The 25,018-nt window shown below is 40.0% G+C and overlaps 1 protein-coding gene across 1 annotated transcript in view; it reads left to right on the top strand.

Moving 5' to 3' along the window:
- The first annotated feature begins 551 nt into the window (after positions 1 to 551).
- LOC134746690 (EF-hand domain-containing protein D2 homolog) overlaps positions 552 to 25,018 on the top strand; it is a 34,791-nt gene continuing 10,324 nt past the window's right edge. Inside the window, exon 1 of the mRNA XM_063681214.1 lies at positions 552 to 806. Coding sequence (XP_063537284.1) covers positions 637 to 806 — 170 coding nt within the window. The 5' untranslated portion in view covers positions 552 to 636. The remainder of the gene's footprint in view (positions 807 to 25,018) is intronic.

Raw genomic sequence — 25,018 nt, 5'->3', positions numbered from 1 at the left:
ACGTGTTGCACGTCAAATAAAAAAAAAAACTAACTGCTATCTTTTGCTGCACAATGTTCATGCAGATTATATTTATACCAACTAACATAAAAATCTGGCAACTACTTGTACATACATAAAATAAATTATTTTTTAAATAAAAAAAAGCACAAAAAATACCCCCTCCCCCACCTGATCTCCGAAGAAAAAATATTTTTTATACATACTTAACTGAATTGTTTTTTCTGTAGGTAGGTAGCATGGTTAAAGTTTCCACTCTTACCAGTCAACTCTTTACTCCTGACTTTATTTTCAGAGAGAACCCGATTTTTCCCATATGCTAGCATACGTTACATTAAAAAATATACATTATTTCCCTAACCTAAAAACGAATTGCGATATAATAACATCCAGTAAAAGATATTTCAAGAAAGAGCATTAATTTATGAAGTTCAATTTTGAGCCCACCGTACGACGTACTTACATAGTTGCTAAAATCTAGGGCTCGGATGGCGCGAAGCGTCCCCCGCGGCCGCGGAGGGCAGTCGCGACGCGAGCACAGATACGCCGCAGCCGGCCCCGGGCCAGTGCTAGCACGGCCTCCCAAGAGAGCGCAGCCTCACGACCCCGCGACAAACACGCACGCAATACCACGCGATGGCGGCAACCGACGAACTCAGCGGCATACTCTCCCGGAGACAAGAAATAAACGAAAAACTCGAGGAGGGACTCGATATCAAACCCAAATACAGATTTGTCAATGTCTACACGGAATTTCACGAGTTCTCCAGGAAAGAAATAAAACAATACGAGTTGACCTTCAACAAGTAAGTGTTTTGTTGTCCTGACCGGCTCGATTTGCATTTTTCTTAGTTCACATGTATACAATACAGTTTTACTTTTTATTATAAAAGTATTGTAGCTACTAAGGTATTTTAATTAGCTACAGACCTTCCAAAATGGAAGAGATTCTAATTTCAGTGCGTCGTTTTTTTTAATTAAGTACGTAAGTACTTTAGACGTTAACATGAATTAATAAACATTTTTTTTAATACAGTTGCACAAAAAGTGCTACTGTACGTAGCTGTTTAGCGTGCGGAAAGTTGGTTTTCGCGAACTAGTGCTTTTTACTTTTCCAATTTTTTAAAATTTATACTTGTTCCAATTTATGACTACTTATTGATGAGTGTTAATATTAGTTTCCTTTAAACGTCGTAATCAACATAAAAACCTACTGTTAATGTAAGAATACGAAAAATATACATATTTTATTACTTACCTCTTCATCATTATAACAAGTTTATTTTTTAATATTGAATATTGAAAAACCGTTCTTAATAAGTTGTCTGAATGGAACGGAATAGCTATGGAAGGTAGAGGTAGGAATAGCTGCCGAAACGCCTGTCAAAGAAGTGTTTTTTCTTACTTTTACTACCTACTAAGAGGCGTTTTAAGTTTCCAAAGTTTTTATTCCTTACTTGTTGTTTTTATTATTTTTCGCAACTGTATTAAAAAACGTCGTTCGATACACGTGCGGAAATGTCATTCTTCACTCGTCCCGATATCTCGGTACTCGTGAAGTAATGACATACTTTCCGCACTAGCACAGAAATGTACTATTTTGTTTTAATTATTAAATAGAGCTTATTTAAATGATGATTTTTTGTAATACAAAAAATACCTAATCATTTTCGCTACTCCACAATTTAGTGTTGTTTTTTATTTCTATACAATTTAATGTCACTTCTCGATAAAGCATCTCTCGTTTAGCCAGTTACTTTATAGTATATTCTGAGATACAAAGCAGTAGGTACCTATCTTTAGCTTGTTTACCACGATGCTATTGCATGCTTATGAACGATAAGAATTAAGAAGGTACTTAACGAGAAAGATACGATCGTTGGTTAAACGTAGGTAGGCCTATGGAAGAACCGTAAAACCCACATAAGAATTCAAAATAATAGCGAACTCGTCATTGCATTTTAATGTATTTATTTGTGCGCAGGGCATATATATACCCTTGCTCGAAGAATTTTTTTATTCAGGTTAATAATTCTATATAGATTTGTAAGGTTAATAAAAATAAATATATCTCATGAAATAAATATAAGACTCACAATACAGGATGTCCGGTTAGCCATTGGACAAACCCTGAAATCCCACCAGGGTTACTTCTCAGGAATGCTCTAATGTTAATATTTTTTTTAATTAGAACAAAAGATAAAAAATTAAGTTACCTATTTCCAATAATTGACAACAAACAGAAACATGGTGTATTAATCATCTGCAGTGCTTTTGAAAATATTCGAAAATGTGCAGCAATGATGACATTTATTTTGTCAAAAATTAGAATCTTATTAGTGTCATAAATAAAAAAAGATATTCAAAAAGGTCGAAGAAGGTGTCATACTAATTATTACGTCAGGGGCTATACTAACAAATCTAACAATACAGGCTGTTCCAAAGTAAAAAAATCGTAATTTCTTCGTAACCGCTACGCCAGTTGTTATAAATAAAAAATAAAAATAAAAAATAAAAATTATTTATTTTCAGATAGGTGAGATCCATAAATTGTTAGTTACAAGACACTTATAAAACTACATTAGTAAACTACCTATTACATAAAAAACATATAACATATAAATACTTATTTCCTAGGTCGTACGACATGAAGGTCGGTATATCGGCGGAGGATATCCGAGTCCCACCTTTCGGCAATCATTCTCAGGATGCTATTTGATTGATGGATGGATGAAATAAAAATAAAATAAAAATAAAAATAAATGTTATGTATACTGGTTCTAAATAACCTAATGCATATGTATATACATTTCGGCTTTGTCCAATGGCTAGGGACATCCTGTATATCCTCGACTTATACCTACAACCAACTGTTTTTAGTGTTTAGATTTGGGTAATTTAAACTAATAAGTAAGGTGCGTTGGGGTAAGATTGAAAGTGTGTTTAGGGTTCCGTACCCAAACGTAGGCCAATCTCAGGGATGCAATTATTATACGATTAAATCCAATCAAGCTATGTGTACTACATTTCTAGCCAGTCATTTTATTTTAGTACCAGCGTAAGTCAAACTGTCGCTCATCGTGGGAGACAAAAATGAATGAATAGCATTGCTCACTCACGCCGCATGTTTTGTTTACGAGCTGAGCTGAGAATAAATAATTGACTGGCTTTCATTAGCCAACTTATTGCCATCCAGGATTCTCACGGTTATTATTGCAAACTTCACGGCAAATTCTTTCATCCTTCGCTAGACAAGTCAAGATCGCTTACCTTCTTTCTAATGATAAAACAACGAATTATAGGACACTTCCATATGCAACAACGGTTTGTTTCTTCCGCGCCGCGCCGCCCTACGTTCGCGTGTAAACCGCGCCGCATCGCCCCGCGCCGCGTTCGCAACGAGTTCGCCCACATAGGACACTTCTATCTTCTATAGGTATCAAAGGTAGATTTCGCGTGTTGTTCGCCTAGTCGCCTACTTAAGACGCTGCGTATAGACTACAAGTACGGGGAAAAATCTGAAAAATTAATTTGTAAAATAAAGTAAGTTAAATTTGTACGGAATCCTCGGAGGACGGGAGGGTCCGATTTTTTTATCATTAATATTACACTGTTTTTCAAAAAAATACCTGAACAGGACCACTTCAGTCGTTCGCCCCCTCTTCGTTTCTAGCGGAAAATACAGACGGACAAGTTTATTGCTTCCGATTCTTCCGAAGACGGAGTACTATTAAATAATGTTATGCCTACTTCCTGACGTCATTAACTCGGTGATGTATCACCGCTTTAATGACATTTACAACAACTCGGAAATTAGTCATTCAACTTAATCATAACATTCATAACAAATGTCGTATAGTATAGACGCTCTGTTTGCGGTAAAAATGCGTCGAGGGAGACTCAACAATGATTCACTGCTATCGGTCAACTTGTACATTTCGTTATCACTGGACGTAGGTCTACCCATTATTTTTCCTTTTCGTACTAAGTATATATGTAACTACTTTTTAGGGTTCCGTACCTCAAAAGGAAAAAACGGAACCCTTATAGGATCACTCGCGCGTCTGTCTGTCTGTCTGTCCGTCTGTCAAAGCCTGTTTTCTCCGAAACTACTGGATCAATTAAGTTGAAATTTAGTACGCATATGTAAGTTTGTGACTCAAAGATGGCAATGTAACGTAAACAAATGAATTTTAAACATGAGGGCCACTTTTGGGGAAAATGAGAAAATTAAAAAATTTAGTTTTTCAAACTATATTGTGTTACATATCAAATGAAAGAGCTCGTTCTTTACCTATAGATTACAGGAAAACCTATTAGAAATGTGTAGTCAAGCGTGTATCGGACTTAATTACTTAGTTATTGATCCGACCCCTACGGGTTTTTTAAAGACATTCCACTCACATTTTATATAAAATAATACATTGATAAAAATTGTGTAATGGACGGAACCCTTGGAACGTGACTCCGACTCGCACCCTGTCCAATTTCTTGGTCAAATGTCATTGCGTCTCTCTCTCTCAATAAGCAAAATTTGAGAAGCAAATACACATTGGATTGGACCAAGAAACTAAATATTAATATTTATTTCTGAAAATCATAAATAATCATCATCTTAGCGGCACTTGCACCATCTCACTAACCCGGGGTTAACCGGTTAAACCTAAAGTTAACATGGTTACTTACAAGTACATTACTATGTAGGGCACAAATACGAGTAAAGGCCACCGCATTCTGTTGACCTTACTTTCGCACTTCGCTTATAGCCACAATCATTCAATCATCCATACGCTGTCGGCGTTCAATTGATCGAAACGCTCCATTTGTTTGTGGGTAAATTATCAATTCCGCTCAAATTGTGAACTTATACAGTAACGGCAATCGGACTTTACAAATTGATCTTATTTTGACATGACTCAGCGCATTATACCTATACTTGCAATGCATCAACATATTGAGTACGAGCGAGATGCACTGCGACTGCGAGCGAAGTCAAAATAAGAACAATTTGTAAACTTCGAATTCCACTACTGAGCGGAAGCGACCCAATAATAGTTGACATCTCCATGATTCAGTGTGTATTTTAATTTTTATAATATCACTTTATTTTGTAATATCCTGCGTCCGATTACAATAATATTACCATTAATATGTCATTTTAAATTGAAAATATATGTCATATTTACAAGTATATCTATAAGCGACAGGTACGCAGAATTCGTCGACACAATAGCCTTAAGCTACGTAACTAATAATGGCTTCCTATCCGATAAGATTAGCTACCTCGTACTCGTATCGCGCGTTGGGTATCGGGTAAACAAGAAATGTCATTCATGAAATCACGTCATCAACAGTAGGTAACCCATAAATCCCTTTTGTTTTACAAGACTAACGACTCAACGAATCTCTAACAAATAATACCTGCCTCTAGCTAAAATTTTCTATCTGGACCCTTGAACAAAAAGTTGACAGTTCCGAACAACTGACAGGCCGATATCGTCCGGCGGACTGATAATCAGTGGGCCCCTTTAGACAAGTTTTATTTTATTTAGCTATTCAAGGATCCAGACAGAAAATTTTAGCTAGAGGCAGGTATTATTTGTTAGAGATTCGTTGATGGTTGTAACATTGAAATAAAAAAATAGAAAACCACGCATGCGTATGACCATAATAACTACAAATTATTGTAAAGTTGCGATTGTTGAAAAGATCCTTCCGAAGCTAACCCAAACGCATATTTATTTTATGTGAATCTCACTACCTTAAATACGTTATGTGAAAGCCGAATGCCCTTACTTTCACGATTTGTGACTTCCAGTTTACGGGTATTGGCTTGGGGATTCGTAATGTTTTCCGCTTTCCTCTAGTCCCGAGTGTCCGGCAGTCGTGTATCATGATCAGTGTTGGCCGTAATTGTTAATTTTAATTAACCATTGATCAATTTTATTAACCATTAGTTCCGCCATTAACCAATTGCATTAAAGTTAATTCGGATTAAAGTTAATTCGGATTAAATTTTTGAGACGTTAATGGCCATTGAAGTTAATTCGGATTAACTTTAATTCGGATTAACTTCAATGGGCATGAAAGTCAAATAATTAATCCGAATTACTCTCAATTTGGATTAACGTCTAATAAAATTACATTCGTGATATTTTAAAATGAGAGAGCAAAATGACCCTGACTGAACCCTGGCAGTAGTAGCAGTACCTACCTACTGCCTAGTAGAATTCTGGTTTGGTGCAACACAGACATACGCGGTTTTGGTCATTTAAATCGTCTTGATGAGCACTTCGGAGAGCCGTACCCATGATAGAGCTGATGCTGAACCCTGGCAGTACCTAATGGATCTAAGGTTTGGTGCAACATAGGCACAGGCTGTTTTAGTCATCCGACTCGTCTTGATGAGCACTTAGGAGAGCAGTACCCATGATAGAGCTGATGCTGAACCCTGGCAGTACCTAGTGGATCTAAGGTTTGGTGCAACATAGGCACACGCTGTTTTAGTCACCCGACTCGTCTTGATGAGCACTTAGGAGAGCAGTACCCATAATGGAGCTGATGCTGAACCCTGGCAGTACCTCGCGGAACTAAGGTTTGGTGCAACATAGGCACACGCTGTTTTAGTCATCCGATTCGTCTTGATGAGCACTTAGGAGAGCAGTACCCATGATAGAGCTGATGCTGAACCCTGGAACTACCTAGTGGATCTAAGGTTTGGTGCAACATAGGCACACGCTGTTTTAGTCACCTGACTCGTCTTGATGAGCACTTAGGAGAGCAGTACCCATAATGGAGCTGATGCTGAACCCTGGCAGTACCTAGCGGAACTAAGGTTTGGTGCAACATAGGCACACGCTGTTTTAGTCATCCGACTCGTCTTGATGAGCACTTAGGAGTGCAGTACCCATGATAGAGCTGATGCTGAACCCTGGCAGTACCTAATGGATCTAAGGTTTGGTGCAACATAGGCACACGCTGTTTTAGTCATCCGACTCGTCTTGATGAGCACTTATGAGAGCAGTACCCATAATGGAGCTGATGCTGAACCCTGGCAGTACCTAGCGGAACTAAGGTTTGGTGCAACGTAGGCACACGCTGTTTTAGTCATCCGACTCGTCTTGATGAGCACTTAGGAGAGCAGTACCCATGATAGAGCTGATGCTGAACCCTGGCAGTACCTAGTGGATCTAAGGTTTGGTGCAATATAGGCACACGCTGTTTTAGTCACCCGACTCGTCTTGATGAGCACTTAGGAGAGCAGTACTCATAATGTAGCTGATGCTGAACCCTGGCAGTACCTAATGGATCTAAGGTTTGGTGCAACATAGGCACAGGCTGTTTTAGTCATCCGACTCGTCTTGATGAGCACTTCGGAGAGCCATACCCATGATAGAGCTGATGCTGAACCCTGGCAGTACCTAATGGATCTAAGGTTTGGTGCAACATAGGCACACGCTGTTTTAGTCATCCGACTCGTCTTGATGAGCACTTAGGAGAGCAGTACCCATGATAGAGCTGATGCTGAACCCTGGCAGTACCTAATGGATCTAAGGTTTGGTGCGACATAGGCACACGCTGTTTTAGTCATCCGACTCGTCTTGATGAGCACTTATGAGAGCAGTACCCATAATGGAGCTGATGCTGAACCCTGGCAGTACATAGTGGATCTAAGGTTTGGTGCAACATAGGCACGCGCTGTTTAGGTCATCCGACTCGTCTTGATGAGCACTTAGGAGAGCAGTACCCATAATGGAGCTGATGCTGAACCCTGGCAGTACATAGTGGATCTAAGGTTTGGTGCAACATAGGCACGCGCTGTTTAGGTCATCCGACTCGTCTTGATGAGCACTTAGAAGAGCAGTACCCATGATAGAGCTGATGCTGAACCCTGGCAGTACCTAGTGGGTCTAAGGTTTGGTGCAACATAGGCACACGCTGTTTTAGTCATCCGACTCGTCTTGATGAGCACTTAGGAGAGCAGTACCCATGATAGAGCTGATGCTGAACCCTGGCAGTACCTAATGGATCTAAGGTTTGGTGCAACATAGGCACACGCTGTTTTAGTCATCCGACTCGTCTTGATGAGCACTTAGGAGAGCAGTACCCATGATAGAGCTGATGCTGAACCCTGGCAGTACCTAGTGGATCTAAGGTTTGGTGCAACATAGGCACACGCTGTTTTAGTCACCCGACTCGTCTTGATGAGCACTTAGGAGAGCAGTACCCATAATGGAGCTGATGCTGAACCCTGGCAGTACCTCGCGGAACTAAGGTTTGGTGCAACATAGGCACACGCTGTTTTAGTCATCCGATTCGTCTTGATGAGCACTTAGGAGAGCAGTACCCATGATAGAGCTGATGCTGAACCCTGGAACTACCTAGTGGATCTAAGGTTTGGTGCAACATAGGCACACGCTGTTTTAGTCACCTGACTCGTCTTGATGAGCACTTAGGAGAGCAGTACCCATAATGGAGCTGATGCTGAACCCTGGCAGTACCTAGCGGAACTAAGGTTTGGTGCAACATAGGCACACGCTGTTTTAGTCATCCGACTCGTCTTGATGAGCACTTAGGAGTGCAGTACCCATGATAGAGCTGATGCTGAACCCTGGCAGTACCTAATGGATCTAAGGTTTGGTGCAACATAGGCACACGCTGTTTTAGTCATCCGACTCGTCTTGATGAGCACTTATGAGAGCAGTACCCATAATGGAGCTGATGCTGAACCCTGGCAGTACCTAGCGGAACTAAGGTTTGGTGCAACGTAGGCACACGCTGTTTTAGTCATCCGACTCGTCTTGATGAGCACTTAGGAGAGCAGTACCCATGATAGAGCTGATGCTGAACCCTGGCAGTACCTAGTGGATCTAAGGTTTGGTGCAATATAGGCACACGCTGTTTTAGTCACCCGACTCGTCTTGATGAGCACTTAGGAGAGCAGTACTCATAATGTAGCTGATGCTGAACCCTGGCAGTACCTAATGGATCTAAGGTTTGGTGCAACATAGGCACAGGCTGTTTTAGTCATCCGACTCGTCTTGATGAGCACTTCGGAGAGCCATACCCATGATAGAGCTGATGCTGAACCCTGGCAGTACCTAATGGATCTAAGGTTTGGTGCAACATAGGCACACGCTGTTTTAGTCATCCGACTCGTCTTGATGAGCACTTAGGAGAGCAGTACCCATGATAGAGCTGATGCTGAACCCTGGCAGTACCTAATGGATCTAAGGTTTGGTGCGACATAGGCACACGCTGTTTTAGTCATCCGACTCGTCTTGATGAGCACTTATGAGAGCAGTACCCATAATGGAGCTGATGCTGAACCCTGGCAGTACATAGTGGATCTAAGGTTTGGTGCAACATAGGCACGCGCTGTTTAGGTCATCCGACTCGTCTTGATGAGCACTTAGGAGAGCAGTACCCATAATGGAGCTGATGCTGAACCCTGGCAGTACATAGTGGATCTAAGGTTTGGTGCAACATAGGCACGCGCTGTTTAGGTCATCCGACTCGTCTTGATGAGCACTTAGAAGAGCAGTACCCATGATAGAGCTGATGCTGAACCCTGGCAGTACCTAGTGGGTCTAAGGTTTGGTGCAACATAGGCACACGCTGTTTTAGTCATCCGACTCGTCTTGATGAGCACTTAGGAGAGCAGTACCCATGATAGAGCTGATGCTGAACCCTGGCAGTACCTAATGGATCTAAGGTTTGGTGCAACATAGGCACACGCTGTTTTAGTCATCCGACTCGTCTTGATGAGCACTTAGGAGAGCAGTACCCATGATAGAGCTGATGCTGAACCCTGGCAGTACCTAATGGATCTAAGGTTTGGTGCGACATAGGCACACGCTGTTTTAGTCATCCGACTCGTCTTGATGAGCACTTATGAGAGCAGTACCCATAATGGAGCTGATGCTGAACCCTGGCAGTACCTAGCGGAACTAAGGTTTGGTGCAACGTAGGCACACGCTGTTTTAGTCATCCGACTCGTCTTGATGAGCACTTAGGAGAGCAGTACCCATGATAGAGCTGATGCTGAACCCTGGCAGTACCTAGTGGATCTAAGGTTTGGTGCATCATAGGGACACGCTGTTTTAGTCACCCGACTCGTCTTGATAAGCACTTAGGAGAGCGGTACCCATGATAGAGCTGATGCTGAACCCTGGCAGTACCTAGTGGATCTAGGGTTTGGTGCAACATAGGCACACGCTGTTTTAGTCACCCGACTCGTCTTGATGAGCACTTAGGAGAGCAGTACCCATAATGGAGCTGATGCTGAACCCTGGCAGTACATAGTGTGTAGGTACTGCCAGGGTTCAGCATCAGCTCTATCATGGGTACTGCTCTTCTAAGTGCTCATCAAGACGAGTCGGATGACCTAAACAGCGCGTGCCTATGTTGCACCAAACCTTAGATCCACTATGTACTGCCAGGGTTCAGCATCAGCTCCATTATGGGTACTGCTCTCCTAAGTGCTCATCAAGACGAGTCGGGTGACTAAAACAGCGTGTGCCTATGTTGCACCAAACCCTAGATCCACTAGGTACTGCCAGGGTTCAGCATCAGCTCTATCATGGGTACCGCTCTCCTAAGTGCTTATCAAGACGAGTCGGGTGACTAAAACAGCGTGTCCCTATGATGCACCAAACCTTAGATCCACTAGGTACTGCCAGGGTTCAGCATCAGCTCTATCATGGGTACTGCTCTCCTAAGTGCTCATCAAGACGAGTCGGATGACTAAAACAGCGTGTGCCTACGTTGCACCAAACCTTAGTTCCGCTAGGTACTGCCAGGGTTCAGCATCAGCTCCATTATGGGTACTGCTCTCATAAGTGCTCATCAAGACGAGTCGGATGACTAAAACAGCGTGTGCCTATGTCGCACCAAACCTTAGATCCATTAGGTACTGCCAGGGTTCAGCATCAGCTCTATCATGGGTACTGCTCTCCTAAGTGCTCATCAAGACGAGTCGGATGACTAAAACAGCGTGTGCCTATGTTGCACCAAACCTTAGATCCACTAGGTAGTGCCAGGGTTCAGCATCAGCTCTATCATGGGTACTGCTCTCCTAAGTGCTCATCAAGACGAGTCGGATGACTAAAACAGCGTGTGCCTATGTTGCACCAAACCTTAGTTCCGCTAGGTACTGCCAGGGTTCAGCATCAGCTCCATTATGGGTACTGCTCTCCTAAATGCTCATCAAGACGAGTCGGGTGACTAAAACAGCGTGTGCCTATGTTGTACCAAACCTTAGATCCACTAGGTACTGCCAGAGTTCAGCATCAGCTCTATCATGGGTACTGCTCTCCTAAGTGCTCATCAAGACGAGTCGGATGACTAAAACAGCGTGTGCCTATGTTGCACCAAACCCTGGATCCACTAGGTACTGCCAGGGTTCAGCATCAGCTCTATCATGGGTACTGCACTCCTAAGTGGTCATCAAGACGAGTCGGATGACTAAAACAGCGTGTGCCTATGTTGTACCAAACCTTAGAGATCCACTAGGTACTGCCAGGGTTCAGCATCAGCTCTATCATGGGTACTGCTCTCCTAAGTGCTCATCAAGACGAGTCGGATGACTAAAACAGCGTGTGCCTATGTTGCACCAAACCCTGGATCCACTAGGTACTGCCAGGGTTCAGCATCAGCTCTATCATGGGTACTGCTCTCCTAAGTGCTCATCAAGACGAGTCGGATGACTAAAACAGCGTGTGCCTATGTTGCACCAAACCCTAGATCCACTAGGTACTGCCAGGGTTCAGCATCAGCTCTATCATGGTTACTGCTCTTCTAAGTGCTCCTCAAGACGAGTCGGATGACCAAAACAGCGCGTGCCTATGTTGCACCAAACCTTACTTCCACTATGTACTGCCAGGGTTCAGCATCAGCTCTATCATGGGTACCGCTCTACTAAGTGCTCATCAAGACGAGTCAGATGACCAAAACAGCGCGTGCCTATGTTGCACCAAACCTTAGATCCACTAGGTACTGCCAGGGTTCAGCATCAGCTCTATCATGGGTACCGCTCTCCTAAGTGCTCATCAAGACGAGTCGGGTGACTAAAACAGCGTGTGCCTATGTTGCACCAAACCTTAGATCCACTAGGTACTGCCAGGGTGCAGCATCAGCTCTATCATGGGTACTGCTCTCCTAAGTGCTCATCAAGACGAGTCGGACGACCTAAACAGCGCGTGCCTATGTTGCACCAAACCTTAGATCCACTAGGTACTGCCAGGGTTCAGCATCAGCTCTATCATGGGTACTGCTCTCCTAAGTGCTCATCAAGACGAGTCGGATGACTAAAACAGCGTGTGCCTATGTTGCACCAAACCTTAGACCCACTAGGTACTGCCAGGGTTCAGCATCAGCTCTATCATGGGTACTGCTCTTCTAAGTGCTCATCAAGACGAGTCGGATGACCTAAACAGCGCGTGCCTATGTTGCACCAAACCTTAGATCCACTAGGTACTGCCAGGGTGCAGCATCAGCTCTATCATGGGTACCGCTCTCCTAAGTGCTCATCAAGACGAGTCAGATGACGGAAACAGCGCGTGCCTATGTTGCACCAAACCTTAGATCCACTAGGTACTGCCAGGGTTCAGCATCAGCTCTATCATGGGTACCGCTCTCCTAAGTGCTCATCAAGACGAGTCGGGTGACTAAAACAGCGTGTGCCTATGTTGCACCAAACCTTAGATCCACTAGGTACTGCCAGGGTTCAGCATCAGCTCTATCATGGGTACTGCTCTCCTAAGTGCTCATCAAGACGAGTCGGATGACTAAAACAGCGTGTGCCTATGTTGCACCAAACCTTAGATCCACTAGGTAGTGCCAGGGTTCAGCATCAGCTCTATCATGGGTACTGCTCTCCTAAGTGCTCATCAAGACGAGTCGGGTGACTAAAACAGCGTGTGCCTATGTTGCACCAAACCTTAGATCCACTAGGTACTGCCAGGGTTCAGCATCAGCTCTATCATGGGTACCGCTCTCCTAAGTGCTCATCAAGACGAGTCGGGTGACTAAAACAGCGTGTGCCTATGTTGCACCAAACCTTAGATCCACTAGGTACTGCCAGGGTTCAGCATCAGCTCTATCATGGATACTGCTCTCCTAAGTGCTCATTAAGACGAGTCGGGTGACTAAAACAGCGTGTGCCTATGTTGCACCAAACCTTAGATCCACTAGGTACTGCCAGGGTTCAGCATCAGCTCCATTATGGGTACTGCTCTCCTAAGTGCTCATCAAGACGAGTCGGGTGACTAAAACAGCGTGTGCCTATGTTGCACCAAACCTTAGATCCACTAGGTACTGCTAGGGTTCAGCATCAGCTCTATCATGGGTACCGCTCTCCTAAGTGCTCATCAAGACGAGTCGGGTGACTAAAACAGCGTGTGCCTATGTTGCACCAAACCTTAGATCCACTAGGTAGTGCCAGGGTTCAGCATCAGCTCTATCATGGGTACTGCTCTCCTAAGTGCTCATCAAGACGAGTCGGATGACTAAAACAGCGTGTGCCTATGTTGCACCAAACCTTAGTTCCGCTAGGTACTGCCAGGGTTCAGCATCACCTCCATTATGGGTACTGCTCTCCTAAGTGCTCATCAAGACGAGTCGGGTGACTAAAACAGCGTGTGCCTATGTTGCACCAAACCTTAGATCCATTAGGTACTGCCAGGGTTCAGCATCAGCTTTATCATGGGTATGGCTCTCCGAAGTGCTCATCAAGACGAGTCGGATGACTAAAACAGCGTGTGCCTATGTTGCACCAAACCTTAGATCCATTAGGTACTGCCAGGGTTCAGCATCAGCTCTATCGTGGGTACGGCTCTCCGAAGTGCTCATCAAGACGATTTAAATGACCAAAACCGCGTATGTCTGTGTTGCACCAAACCAGAATTCTACTAGGTAGTAGGTAGGTACTGCTACTACTGCCAGGGTTCAGTCAGGGTCATTTTGCTGTCTCATTTTAAAATATCACGAATGTAATTTTATTAGACGTTGATGCAATTGAGAGTAATTCTAATAAATTTTTTGAAACTTTAATGGCCATTGAAGTTAATCCGAATTAAAGTTAATCCGAATTAACTTCAATGGCCATTAATGTCTCAAAAATTTAATCCGAATTAACTTTAATCCGAATTAACTTTAATCCGAATTAAATGGCTAATGGTTAATGGCCATTAACCTTTTTAATTGTTAATTTTTAATGGTTAATGGCATTAGCGTTCGGCCAACACTGATCATGATATCATCATCGATAAACATTCAATGTTTTGCGCACTGCCTCTATAACATAAAATTAACATCTATTAAACACCAAAATCAGGACTTTACGCCACAATGATCCATTGTTTCCTGTTATACTTAACTATTTAATTTATTCTGAACTTCCTCAAAATTGAGTAATACAGTTGCGGTCATTGTTAGTGTACAGTGGCCGGAATCGAAAAACAATTTAAAGGCTTAATTAAATCTAGCCGTCATTGCAGTTTCCAAGTTTGTAAAAAAACCCAGCCAAGGTTCTTAAATAGGAAACAATAAGCATGTTGGTTGGGAAAGCGCTCCGTTTCGCAGGCATTCGCAGACCTATTGTGTCAGTGTTGCAAAATGCAGCGGCAATACTGCACCGGATTGTTATTCCCACCGACTCTGAGCACTTGAACAGTCGCTTAAGTCGCCTTAACTAGTAGAGGTACTTTGATATCCGTAACATTAGAATTTACAACTAAATGTGTGATCGGGGATCACTGGATCACACTTGTACTGGTTCATAGACGCAATGAAAATAAACAGCTGCACGCGTTAATACTTTCCAGGGGCGTTTTCCAACGCTCACAAAGCACAGGCGAATTGAACTTTTAAACGAACCATTCTCTTAGATTTCGCTTAGTCGTAACGGATATTGGGGTCAAATATACACTAGTTTGTTACAAAGATCGATTAGCTTGCGCTCAGTAACCAATGGGTTTATGCAATCACGTAACGTAACACTTAGGAACCCGCGGAATCCAATATGCGACAGACAATATAATACATGACACTATATGTATTTAATCGCCATACAGTGACAAGTAAGCATGCAATACAATTCCATACAACTGTGCTTGATAGCTCAACAAGTATTTCTGCATTAAAGGTTAACGGGTATAAATGACCCCCATCACCCATATGATATTAACTTCGGTACTTTCATTCTAGGTATAGAGTGATAACGAAATTGCCAAGCTTCATAAGATGTGAAGCTATTTTTTGATAATAATTTAGGGAAACATACTCGTAACAGGTATTCAAAAATTCAAAGAATTTATTTGTATAAAACTCAGTTTCAGTTTTATATTTGAAAGACGTATCCTTTGAATTATAAATATATTAAGGAACGACAGGAACTGAAGACCTAGACAATTGGTAGGTTCTTTATCTTTGATAATGCATCGTAAATGTATAATATCTTATTCATACGAGTAAGAATCATAAGATCATAACGTTCACATCTGTAACTGGTATTAACGCAAACAATAATGACTTTTATAAGGATAGGTATATGTATATTTCTGTCATAAAACTTCTATGTGCCACACATATAGTCAATCATCTGGATTAACATATAGGAATGTGTTTCATAAGGGGGTGTAAAAACGTAGATGTTTGTACGGGATTGCAATTAGATACTGCGTCCTCATACGATGAGTCATGAGTCACTTTCAAGCTTTCAGAGCATGAAAAATGAAAATAAATTGAATACCTTATTGCAGCCACTATAACTAACAGTTACAGTAGTTATAGTATACACACACATTTAGTATCGGCAAAGATAGATATAACTCCGTAATAGATGGATACAGTCTAAGGAAAAAACGTGCCTAGAAAATCAAGAAAATTTGATTCTCGATCAGATGGCGCCACTACCTTCGTTCCTTTGGCCTACTCTCGAATAGATGGCGTTGACGGTTTCGGTTATTTAACAATTTTAATATCCTCTTTGGTATCGGTATCTACGTGCTGCCGGGGAGGATGTAGACGCCGTATCGTATCTGCCGCCGCCGCCGCGCCGGTCGGTCGATCCCTGATGAAATTGGACTAAAACTATAACAAAATGCAAAAGGTTTTCCTGCGAGCACAGGGTATAAAAAAATAAACTTGAATAACGAACGAGTGTGCGTTTGAGTTTCTAATTTGTCGCTATACGTGTGACCTTTTCGTATAGCGCTTCGCAAATTCATGCGACATACTTAAAAACCTAAATTATAATAAAATTGTTTATTATGACATTGAATTTGAATATTCATAAATGTATTAGATAACATTATCTAATTTCACTTATATACCTCATTTTATGAATATTTGAGTAAAATGCTGAATTAGTTCGCTAAGTGCTGTCAAGAAACTTGTTGAAGCTGATGGTGTTTATGTAATGATGTAAACTTGAATAAATTATCGCATCTCATTAATTTAACTAGGCAGTAAAAAAAACATTGGTAATAAATTAGTCTCTTTAATATTGCATTTCCGGTTTTTATTTCAATCAGTAATGTAAGGTGCAAATATGCTTCATATGCTTGTGATGTTGCGATAGGTTCGGATTTGGACAAAATACCACTACTGCCGGAGATAACATTATGTGTCCAAACCAGAAACCGATACCTATTCAGTACCTAAAACGTTTAGTTAATCTTCGGCGTTAAGCTCTGCGAGATGCGACTTGATCAGGATGAGTTTTATGAATGATTCCGGTCTAATCTCTAACACTTAACAGGTGGACAAGGTTGCCGAGAATGCTACTATATTTAGCCTGAATGTCTAACGTCTGGTAAATCAGGATAGCAAAATTAGCAAATATGATACGATAGTAGAGAATAGATGAAAAAGCATTCACAAGACGGAACTTTATACAAAACGGACGGAACTACAAAATTATTTAAACTGTTATGTTCTAAGTGGACAGACCACCATAATTTTAGTTTAATTAATATAGCGTTCTGTCATAGAAGCCTGAAGCGTAAATCGAAAATGTAGAGCTTTATTTGATTAGTTTTGACTGTCATAAATTCGAAACTAAACTCGCGTGGAAGGGACAATTTAGTGTGAATTCGGCATCACAAACAGCAAAGACAATGCTGGTGGTTCCTGCCGTTTCTTCAAACATGACCTGATTTGCCACCAGCGGGCGAATTGGATTAACGACGACGGGGCGATGGTGAGGCGTGTCGATGCCGGTTACTGCCACTGACCCGATTCGTCAACAGATGACTACAAATATTATAACGCGTATTCGTGTTCGTCTGTCGATGCCATCGATGGTTTGAAATGAAGTTGAAATTGGAGTCTTGCTCGAAATGTGAGATCGCTTGCTTATGAGACACGCTCCGAAGCTTCTTTCCTACAGCAAGACGTAACTTGACGTAAGTCGATTATATAAAGTTATTTGTAATTACATTAATTATGACTATGATGAAACTTTCACCATACAAAGATTAGAAGGTATTCAGGGAAAAGTTAAAAATCGATTGTATCGGAATGTAAGCTTGGAAAATTGGGATGGTAAATAGTACATTTCGATGCTAGTGCGGAAAGTATGACATTACTTCACGAGCACAGAGATACTCGCCTATGGCTCGTGGCAAGACTCGGGACGAGTGAAGAATGACATTTCCGCACGTGTATCGAACGACGTTTTTTTAATACAGTTGCGAAAAAATAAGAAAAACAAATGTTGCCTTTGGAAACTTAAAACATGCTTGCAGTAAGAAAGAACGCCTCTTCTTTGACAGGCGTTTTGGCAGCTATTCCTACCTCTACCTTCCATAGCTATTCCGTTCCATTCAGACAACTTATTAAGAACGGTTTTTGCAATATTCAATATAAAAAAAATAAACGTGTTATAATGATGAAGAGGTAAGTAATAAAATATGAAATATGTATATTTTTCGTATTCTTACATTAACAGTAGGTTTTTATGTTGATTACGACGTTTAAAGGAAACTAATATTAATACTCATCAATAAGTACCTAGTCATGAATTGGAATTTGGACCAAGTATAAATTTAAAAAAATTGGAAAAGTAAAAAGCACTAGTTCGCGAAAACCACCTTTCCGCATGCTAAACAGCTACGTAAAGTAGCAATTTTTGAGCAACTGTATTAAAAAGGTTTATTGTGAAGAATGATTAATCTTTCGATTATAGTTATATTCGAAAATCAATGCATAGGTATGATTTTTCCAACCAGCATACATTATCAATAGGTACAAACTATCAATGAGCTGAATTGAAGAACGATTGGTTTCAATTTGTCATTGAAAAACTTTTACTATGATACATAGTATTAGCGATTTACGGTTTAGCGATATTCGCCGTTAGTCAAGAAGAATGACGCGAATATTAGTGACTAAGGTGTCACATGTGTCTTTCAAGCAGGAACTGATTCACCGGTTAACACCTTAGCAAGTTTTATAAAATCATAAAATTACCATTTAAAATTACTCGGATGAATCATCTAACTGAGAATGTTAAGAAATGAATGAAACTCTGTTAGAATTTCATTTTCATATTTGTATCGTTAACCCAATAGTTTCAAAGCAATAATTTGAAAATTTGCATGCACGTATACGATCTAGGTTATTTTTAGGGTTCCGTAACCAAAGGGTAAAAACGGTATTACTAAGACTCCACTGTCCGTCTGTCTGCCTGTCACCAGGCTGTATGTATCTCATGAACCGTGATAGCTACTATAGCTAGACAGTTGAAATTTTCACAGATGATGTATTTCTGTTGCCGCTATAACAACAAATAGGTACAAAAAAAAAATTGTATGGAAACGGAACCCTCGGTGGACGAGTCCGACTCGCACTTTGTCCGGTTTTTGATTTGATGATTTTTAGGGTTCCGTACCCAAAGGGTAAAAACGGGACCCTATTACTAAGACTCCGCTGTCCGTCCGTCTGTCTGTCTGTCACCAGGCTGTATCTCATGAACCGTTATAGCTAGAAAGTTGAAATTTTCACAGATGATGTATTTCTGTTGCCGCTATAACAACAAATACTAAAAACAGAATAATATAAATATTTAAATGGGGCTCCGCTCCCATACAATAAACGTGATTTTTTTGCTGTTTTTTTTTCGTAATGGTACGGAACCCTTCGTGCGCGAGTCCGACTCGCAGTTGGCCGGTTTTTTTTCCTTCTGTTGTCATAAATTCCCAAGTTACAAAACGGCAATATGTTTGCCATTGTCTGTCAATGAATGTCATAAACTTCATAAAGTATCCGTTTTCATAGTGCGAATGAAATTTAAATATTTTTTTAAATAAACTTATTAGTTATAAACTTACTTATTTTTAGTTATTTACGATACAAGTGCGAAAAAGAGGAAATTCGAAACGAGTGGCGATAAATTAAAACGCGACCGAAGGGAGTGTTTTAAATCGACACGAGTTGCGAATTACCTATTCGCACGTGTATCGTACAACGTTTTACAGTACATATGGCAGTTTCTATTTTTGACATAGTTACGAAATGTGCTAATTTACGCATTAGTGCAGAAAAGTAGCACCATATGTACAGTAATAGTTATTTACGATACAAGTGCGGAAAAGAGGAAATTCGAAACGAGTGGCGATAAATTAAAACACGACCGCAGGGAGTGTTTTAAATCGACACGAGTTGCGAATTACCTATTCGCACGTTTTACAGTACATATGGCCCTTTAAACTTTCGACATATGCACGAAAAGTGCTCTTTTACGCACTAGTGCGAGAAAGTAGCACCATATGTACTGTAAAATGTTTAAAAGCATTAATGCGACGTTTGAAATAAAATAATTATGATTATCAACAAAATCAAGCGTAAACAATTTTTTTCATAGATATTTTTTTTGTTAAAATGCAATATCAAATTCTAACGTATAAGTTGTCTGACGGCAAATATCTTGCCGTTACCCACTATTAAAGGGTTAATAATAATTATTAAATTTAAGAGGTCCAAGTTACAGTCTTCTGTCATCCTATATTTTAAGGGGCCCAGTGGCCCACTGATTACCAGTCTGCCGGACGGCCTGACGGCTAACACGAAACCGATAGTGTGTGGCCGCTTGACAATTAAGGGGCCCACTGATAATCAGTCCGCCGGATGATATCAGCCTGTCAGAACAAAAATTTGACAGTTCCGAACAACCGACAGGTCGATATCGTCCGGCGGCCTGATAATCAGTATATGGTTAGCGCCCTTTATATGGTTAGCGCCGACAGATATCGGCCGGACAGTCCGCGGTCTGAAATAGAACTGTTAATGTGTGGCCTGTTGCGATTAACAGGCTGATATCGTCCGGCGAACTGTCAATTTGTAGGGCTCTGTCAAACTGATATCAGACTGTGGGAAACTGACGACTCTCAACTCATCGGCTAGTCGCAGAGGTGGTAGCAGGCCATTGCCGGCAAGCAATAATCGCTTATGTGTGTGGACGTTATTGGCCTAAGGCCTAAATAGGACGGCAGGCCGCCCGATAAGGCCAGAGACTGCAGGCGGACTGGTAATCAGTGGGCCCCTTTAAGATGACACGAGCTCCTACAACATATACTATAAGGGTTCCTACCCCTGAAAACCTATACCTTGCAGCAGCTATCTGTTCTTAATATCAGTCAGTATAAAACAAGCTTTCAAATCATAGCAAACTTTTTTCATTAAAAGCTTAGTATTACATTTTAGCAGTCAAAACCTTTGTGACAGAACTTATGACCTGTAATGTTAATTAGTTCGGCGGTGGCAGTGGCATATATGTAGTCTGCTAGTCGCCAATGCATGTACCGGCGCTAACATAAGTCGAATTTGCTTGCTGTCTGATGCAGATATAGCGCAATGCGACAAAATTCATAGCTATTCGCTACTGCAACAGTGCTAGTGCTGTTAACATTGACAATGCAAATTTGTAGTGTCATTTTTCATCCTGAAATTAATAAATCTAAATCTAAATCAATAAATAAGTACTCAATCCCAACTTCCAAGAATCACGTTACAATTTACAATGCAGGTTTACCGGGAACTTGAATCTGAAATAGCGCTCGAACAGAACTGTTAAAAATAACCTTATTTGGTGAGAGATCGGATTTCTGATAAAAGGCAAGAACCCGCCTGAACTTAGGTTTCACTCGATTGGGGTTAAACCGGTGGTTTTAACTACTACCATTGGTGAATATATTGTATAAATATTACAGCGAAGAGAAAAGTCTGCTACTTACTTGAGCATAGTATAATTTTTGATACTCGTACTATGTATAGTGCGATATAAAATAGTAGAAATTAAATAAAATAGAACAAAAAATCCATACTAAATTGTTGCCATGTTTGCTTAATTTTACGTCAAAAATGTGACAGTTACGTAGGAAGTGGCGCCCTCAATAATTGTCTACAATTTCTTGTCGGACTATATTAGGTTAGGGGTATGTAGTATGTAGGTAAGTGCGTATTGAATGATACCTATGCCTGCCCACTACTTCAACTACAGGTACTCAGTTACATTAATAGAAAGCTTGTACAATTTTAACTAGCTTTCTGTCGAGTTGGCAGGGCATGATCGAACAATAAATGGCCAATACCTCGCAACATACGAGTTTAGATGAAAGCTAAGGCGCAATATACACACAACTATCTACACCATAAAACATAACACGATCATCTAAAACTATTAACACATCAAATAGGTATTTCGTGAAGCATTAAGACGATCAGCTCTCGTACATTTAGTTACGCAAAGTTTAAAAAAGATTATAGGTACGTGAAATATATTGAATCGTTTATATTGACAAATTGAATGTCTAAATAATACTAACCGCATACAAACCGAAGTAGTAACACGCGCTAATGCGTAAACAAAAATATCTCCCGCAGCGAATGCCTTCGCTATATTTATAAACATTTTATTCTCTTTGAGGAACTGCGCTAGAGGTATCTATATAAATAAACTGTTTTATTTAAACCACAGCTACTGCTTTCCACACAGTCAACGCAGATTAATTTAAAAAATAAACTTTACAGTACATATGGTGCTACTTTTTCGCACTAGTGCGGGAATGAGCACTTTTCGTGCATATGTCGAAAGTTTAAAGGGCCATATGTACTGTAAAACGTTGTACGATACACGTGCGAAAAAAGGTAATTCGCAACTCGTGTCGATTTAAAACACTCCCTGCGGTCGTGTTTTAATTTATCGCCACTCGTTTCGAATTTCCTCTTTTTCGCACTTGTATCGTAAATAACTATTATAATGCTGATGATAATTATACATTCCATTAAGATTTAAGTAGCGGTGCCTATCTCGTCGCATAATAATTGATTGTCCTAATGAAATGCTCAAAGTTCAAAGTGCTACGTATAAAACTCATTTCGCATAATTGTTGAGCTGAAACAGAAAGTATTTTCGTATCTAAATATTTTGCATAGGTTGTGTAGAATAGAGTATAGGGTAGGTAAGCTTAGGTTTGTTTTATAATTTTTCAGAAATATTAATAGTTTGAGTTTGAGCACAATAACAATTATGCGAAATGAGTTTTATGCGTAACATTGCATTAGGTCATTAGGACAATCAATTATTATACGACCCGATATAGACTCGTTAAGTAGGTATTAAATAATTAAGTATAGGAAGATTAAATAGAGTTTCTAGTAGTTAAACTTAAAGTGCCGTTAGCGTTAAATGAAAATGTTAGATTTGACGTATGATCGATGCAATGCACTTTCCATAGTAATTTACACGTTGGTTGTGTTGATTCTGATAGTAATTTACACGAAGTTAGAAACGTGTCATTTTGAGCTCGATTAAGCTATGCTTCACTACACCTTATAAAACAAAGTCCCCCGCCGCGTTTGTCCGTTTGTATGTAGGTATATATGTTCGCGATAAACTCAAAAACTACTGAATGGATTTTCATGCGGTTTTCACCCATCAATAGAGTGATTCTTGAGGAGAGGTGTGTAATTTGTTAAGGTTTTGTGTAACCCGTGCGAAGCCGGGGCGGGTTCGCTAGTTAAAATATGTAAGCGTCGTTTGTTTGTAGTCTAGGTTGCCGATTTGTAACCATCTATTTTGGTACTCATTTTAACATGTTCGTAATCGTAATTAAGTAGGTATATTATTGTAGATTCTCATACTGTTGATCTTATTATTTACTTAACAGTAAGAAATCCAAGATAATAATTCGCCAAAGAAGATAATAAATACCATACTCCGTTTGTGACAGAGGTGAAGTTGAAAACCAGGAAGATGGAATGTCTTGCAACACATTGCGTAAGTAAGTGGCTGTTTATTTAAAAGTAAAATAAAACCTGCCTAAAACAAATACGCTTTGTCTGGAAACAACGTACAGAATAAACAAACGCGGTAGTATTTTAAACAATCCGCTCGCAATGAATGTTAAGTAATTGTGTTGATTAGCTATTTCGATAATGGTACATCAAAGATATATGAAAACATATGATTTCATGCTATTTGCCGTTAAGACGTTTGGTTAGTTTTAATATACAAGTAAAGTTGATTTTTAAAGTAGGTTAATAATGGTTTGCACATGCACTAATTGCTCTTTCTTAACTAGATGATACGGTACTAATTATTTTCGGGGATTAATTAGGCAGGTACTTTTGAGTCATACAAAACCGAAGAGACATTTTCTCTTTTAATCCTGAAAATAATAGGAAGTATTACTGCGATGTTCTGCCGCCAGAATGCAGCACTCGTGCACATGCTAAACCATAGAGTAACATATACCTACATACTATGCCTTAAACAGTTTTATGACAAGTTTTCACTATGACATTGATGCATCAAGGCGGTTTGTTTACAGGTGACCTACCGCAAAACTCAAAAACCGAAATTTCTTTAAGTATCTGCCTCTCTATCGATCGAATAAGCAAGAGTGATAGAGAGCCAGAAACCTAACTTTACATTAGTTATTCGTGATTCGCGTTCGCGGAAGGCCCTGTGATTGACCTAGTGATGCCCTCTACGCAGAGTTTTGCGTAATATTCCCAATTGAAAATTTAATTTAAATTTTGTTTCTAATAAGTTAAATAGCGTACGTATGTAGGTAGGTACATATTTATATTAGTATTCCTCTGTAAATAGTAGTTATCTAATGATTCTCAATTTTCCTTGATTATCGTCAACAGGAAAGCTCATATACTTAACAGCTAAATAATAATATCCTAGGTAATTTTTACTTTATTTTATTAGGAATTAATAGTTTAAAAAAGGTGCCAATTGGTACTAATTAATTACTGCACTGCACGTATGTTTATTTTATTTTTAGCTTTAAGTTTACTGCTTCCGGATTTGAGTTGAAGTTTTCGTAAAATGTAGTTGTGAAAAAAATATTTTAATTTTGAGTATCTACTTTTTTTTTCAATTTATTCGCTCTGAACTAGGGAATGCCAAACCGGTTTTTATTTATATGAAATTTCGGTTAATAACCGGTTATTAAAAACCGGTTTGCATTCCTTACTCTGAACCTTTAAACTATGCTATTCCGAGCCAATAATGGTATATCTTTTTAGCTAAAGTTTGAATAAAGAGACAATAAATATAGATATACAACTATTATATAATCTGTGGATATACTCCGCAAACCATACAAAATGTAACAATATTTATATGAAAACTTTGAAATGGATCCGGAGGCAAAAAATTAATTCGATGGCAAAATAATTTAAAATACTGTTTATTGGCATTATTACGTCACTTTTTATTATAACTTATAACCATTAATTACCGAAGGATAACTAATACTTTTTTACTCCATACTTAGTATAGTGACCCACCGCGACTGGCTGTTACCTCGTTTCGTTCGACTTTTAATAAAACTGTGTTGTAATACTTATAAGATCGATCGATTTATTAAAGTAGGTTACACGGTTGAACTTCGTGCTCCAAGCATTCCTAAAATTGTAGTTACCCCGCATTTCCTATGACTAGACCTACTTATTTAACCTATTGTGTGTAGTTTGACCTAGGTTATGTAGAACAAAGGCA

This window comes from Cydia strobilella, chromosome 13 (assembly GCF_947568885.1).
Source record: "Cydia strobilella chromosome 13, ilCydStro3.1, whole genome shotgun sequence".
NCBI lineage: Eukaryota > Metazoa > Arthropoda > Insecta > Lepidoptera > Tortricidae > Cydia > Cydia strobilella.
Note: the sequence above shows the minus strand (reverse complement) of the source record. Positions and strands in the feature narration are given on the sequence as shown.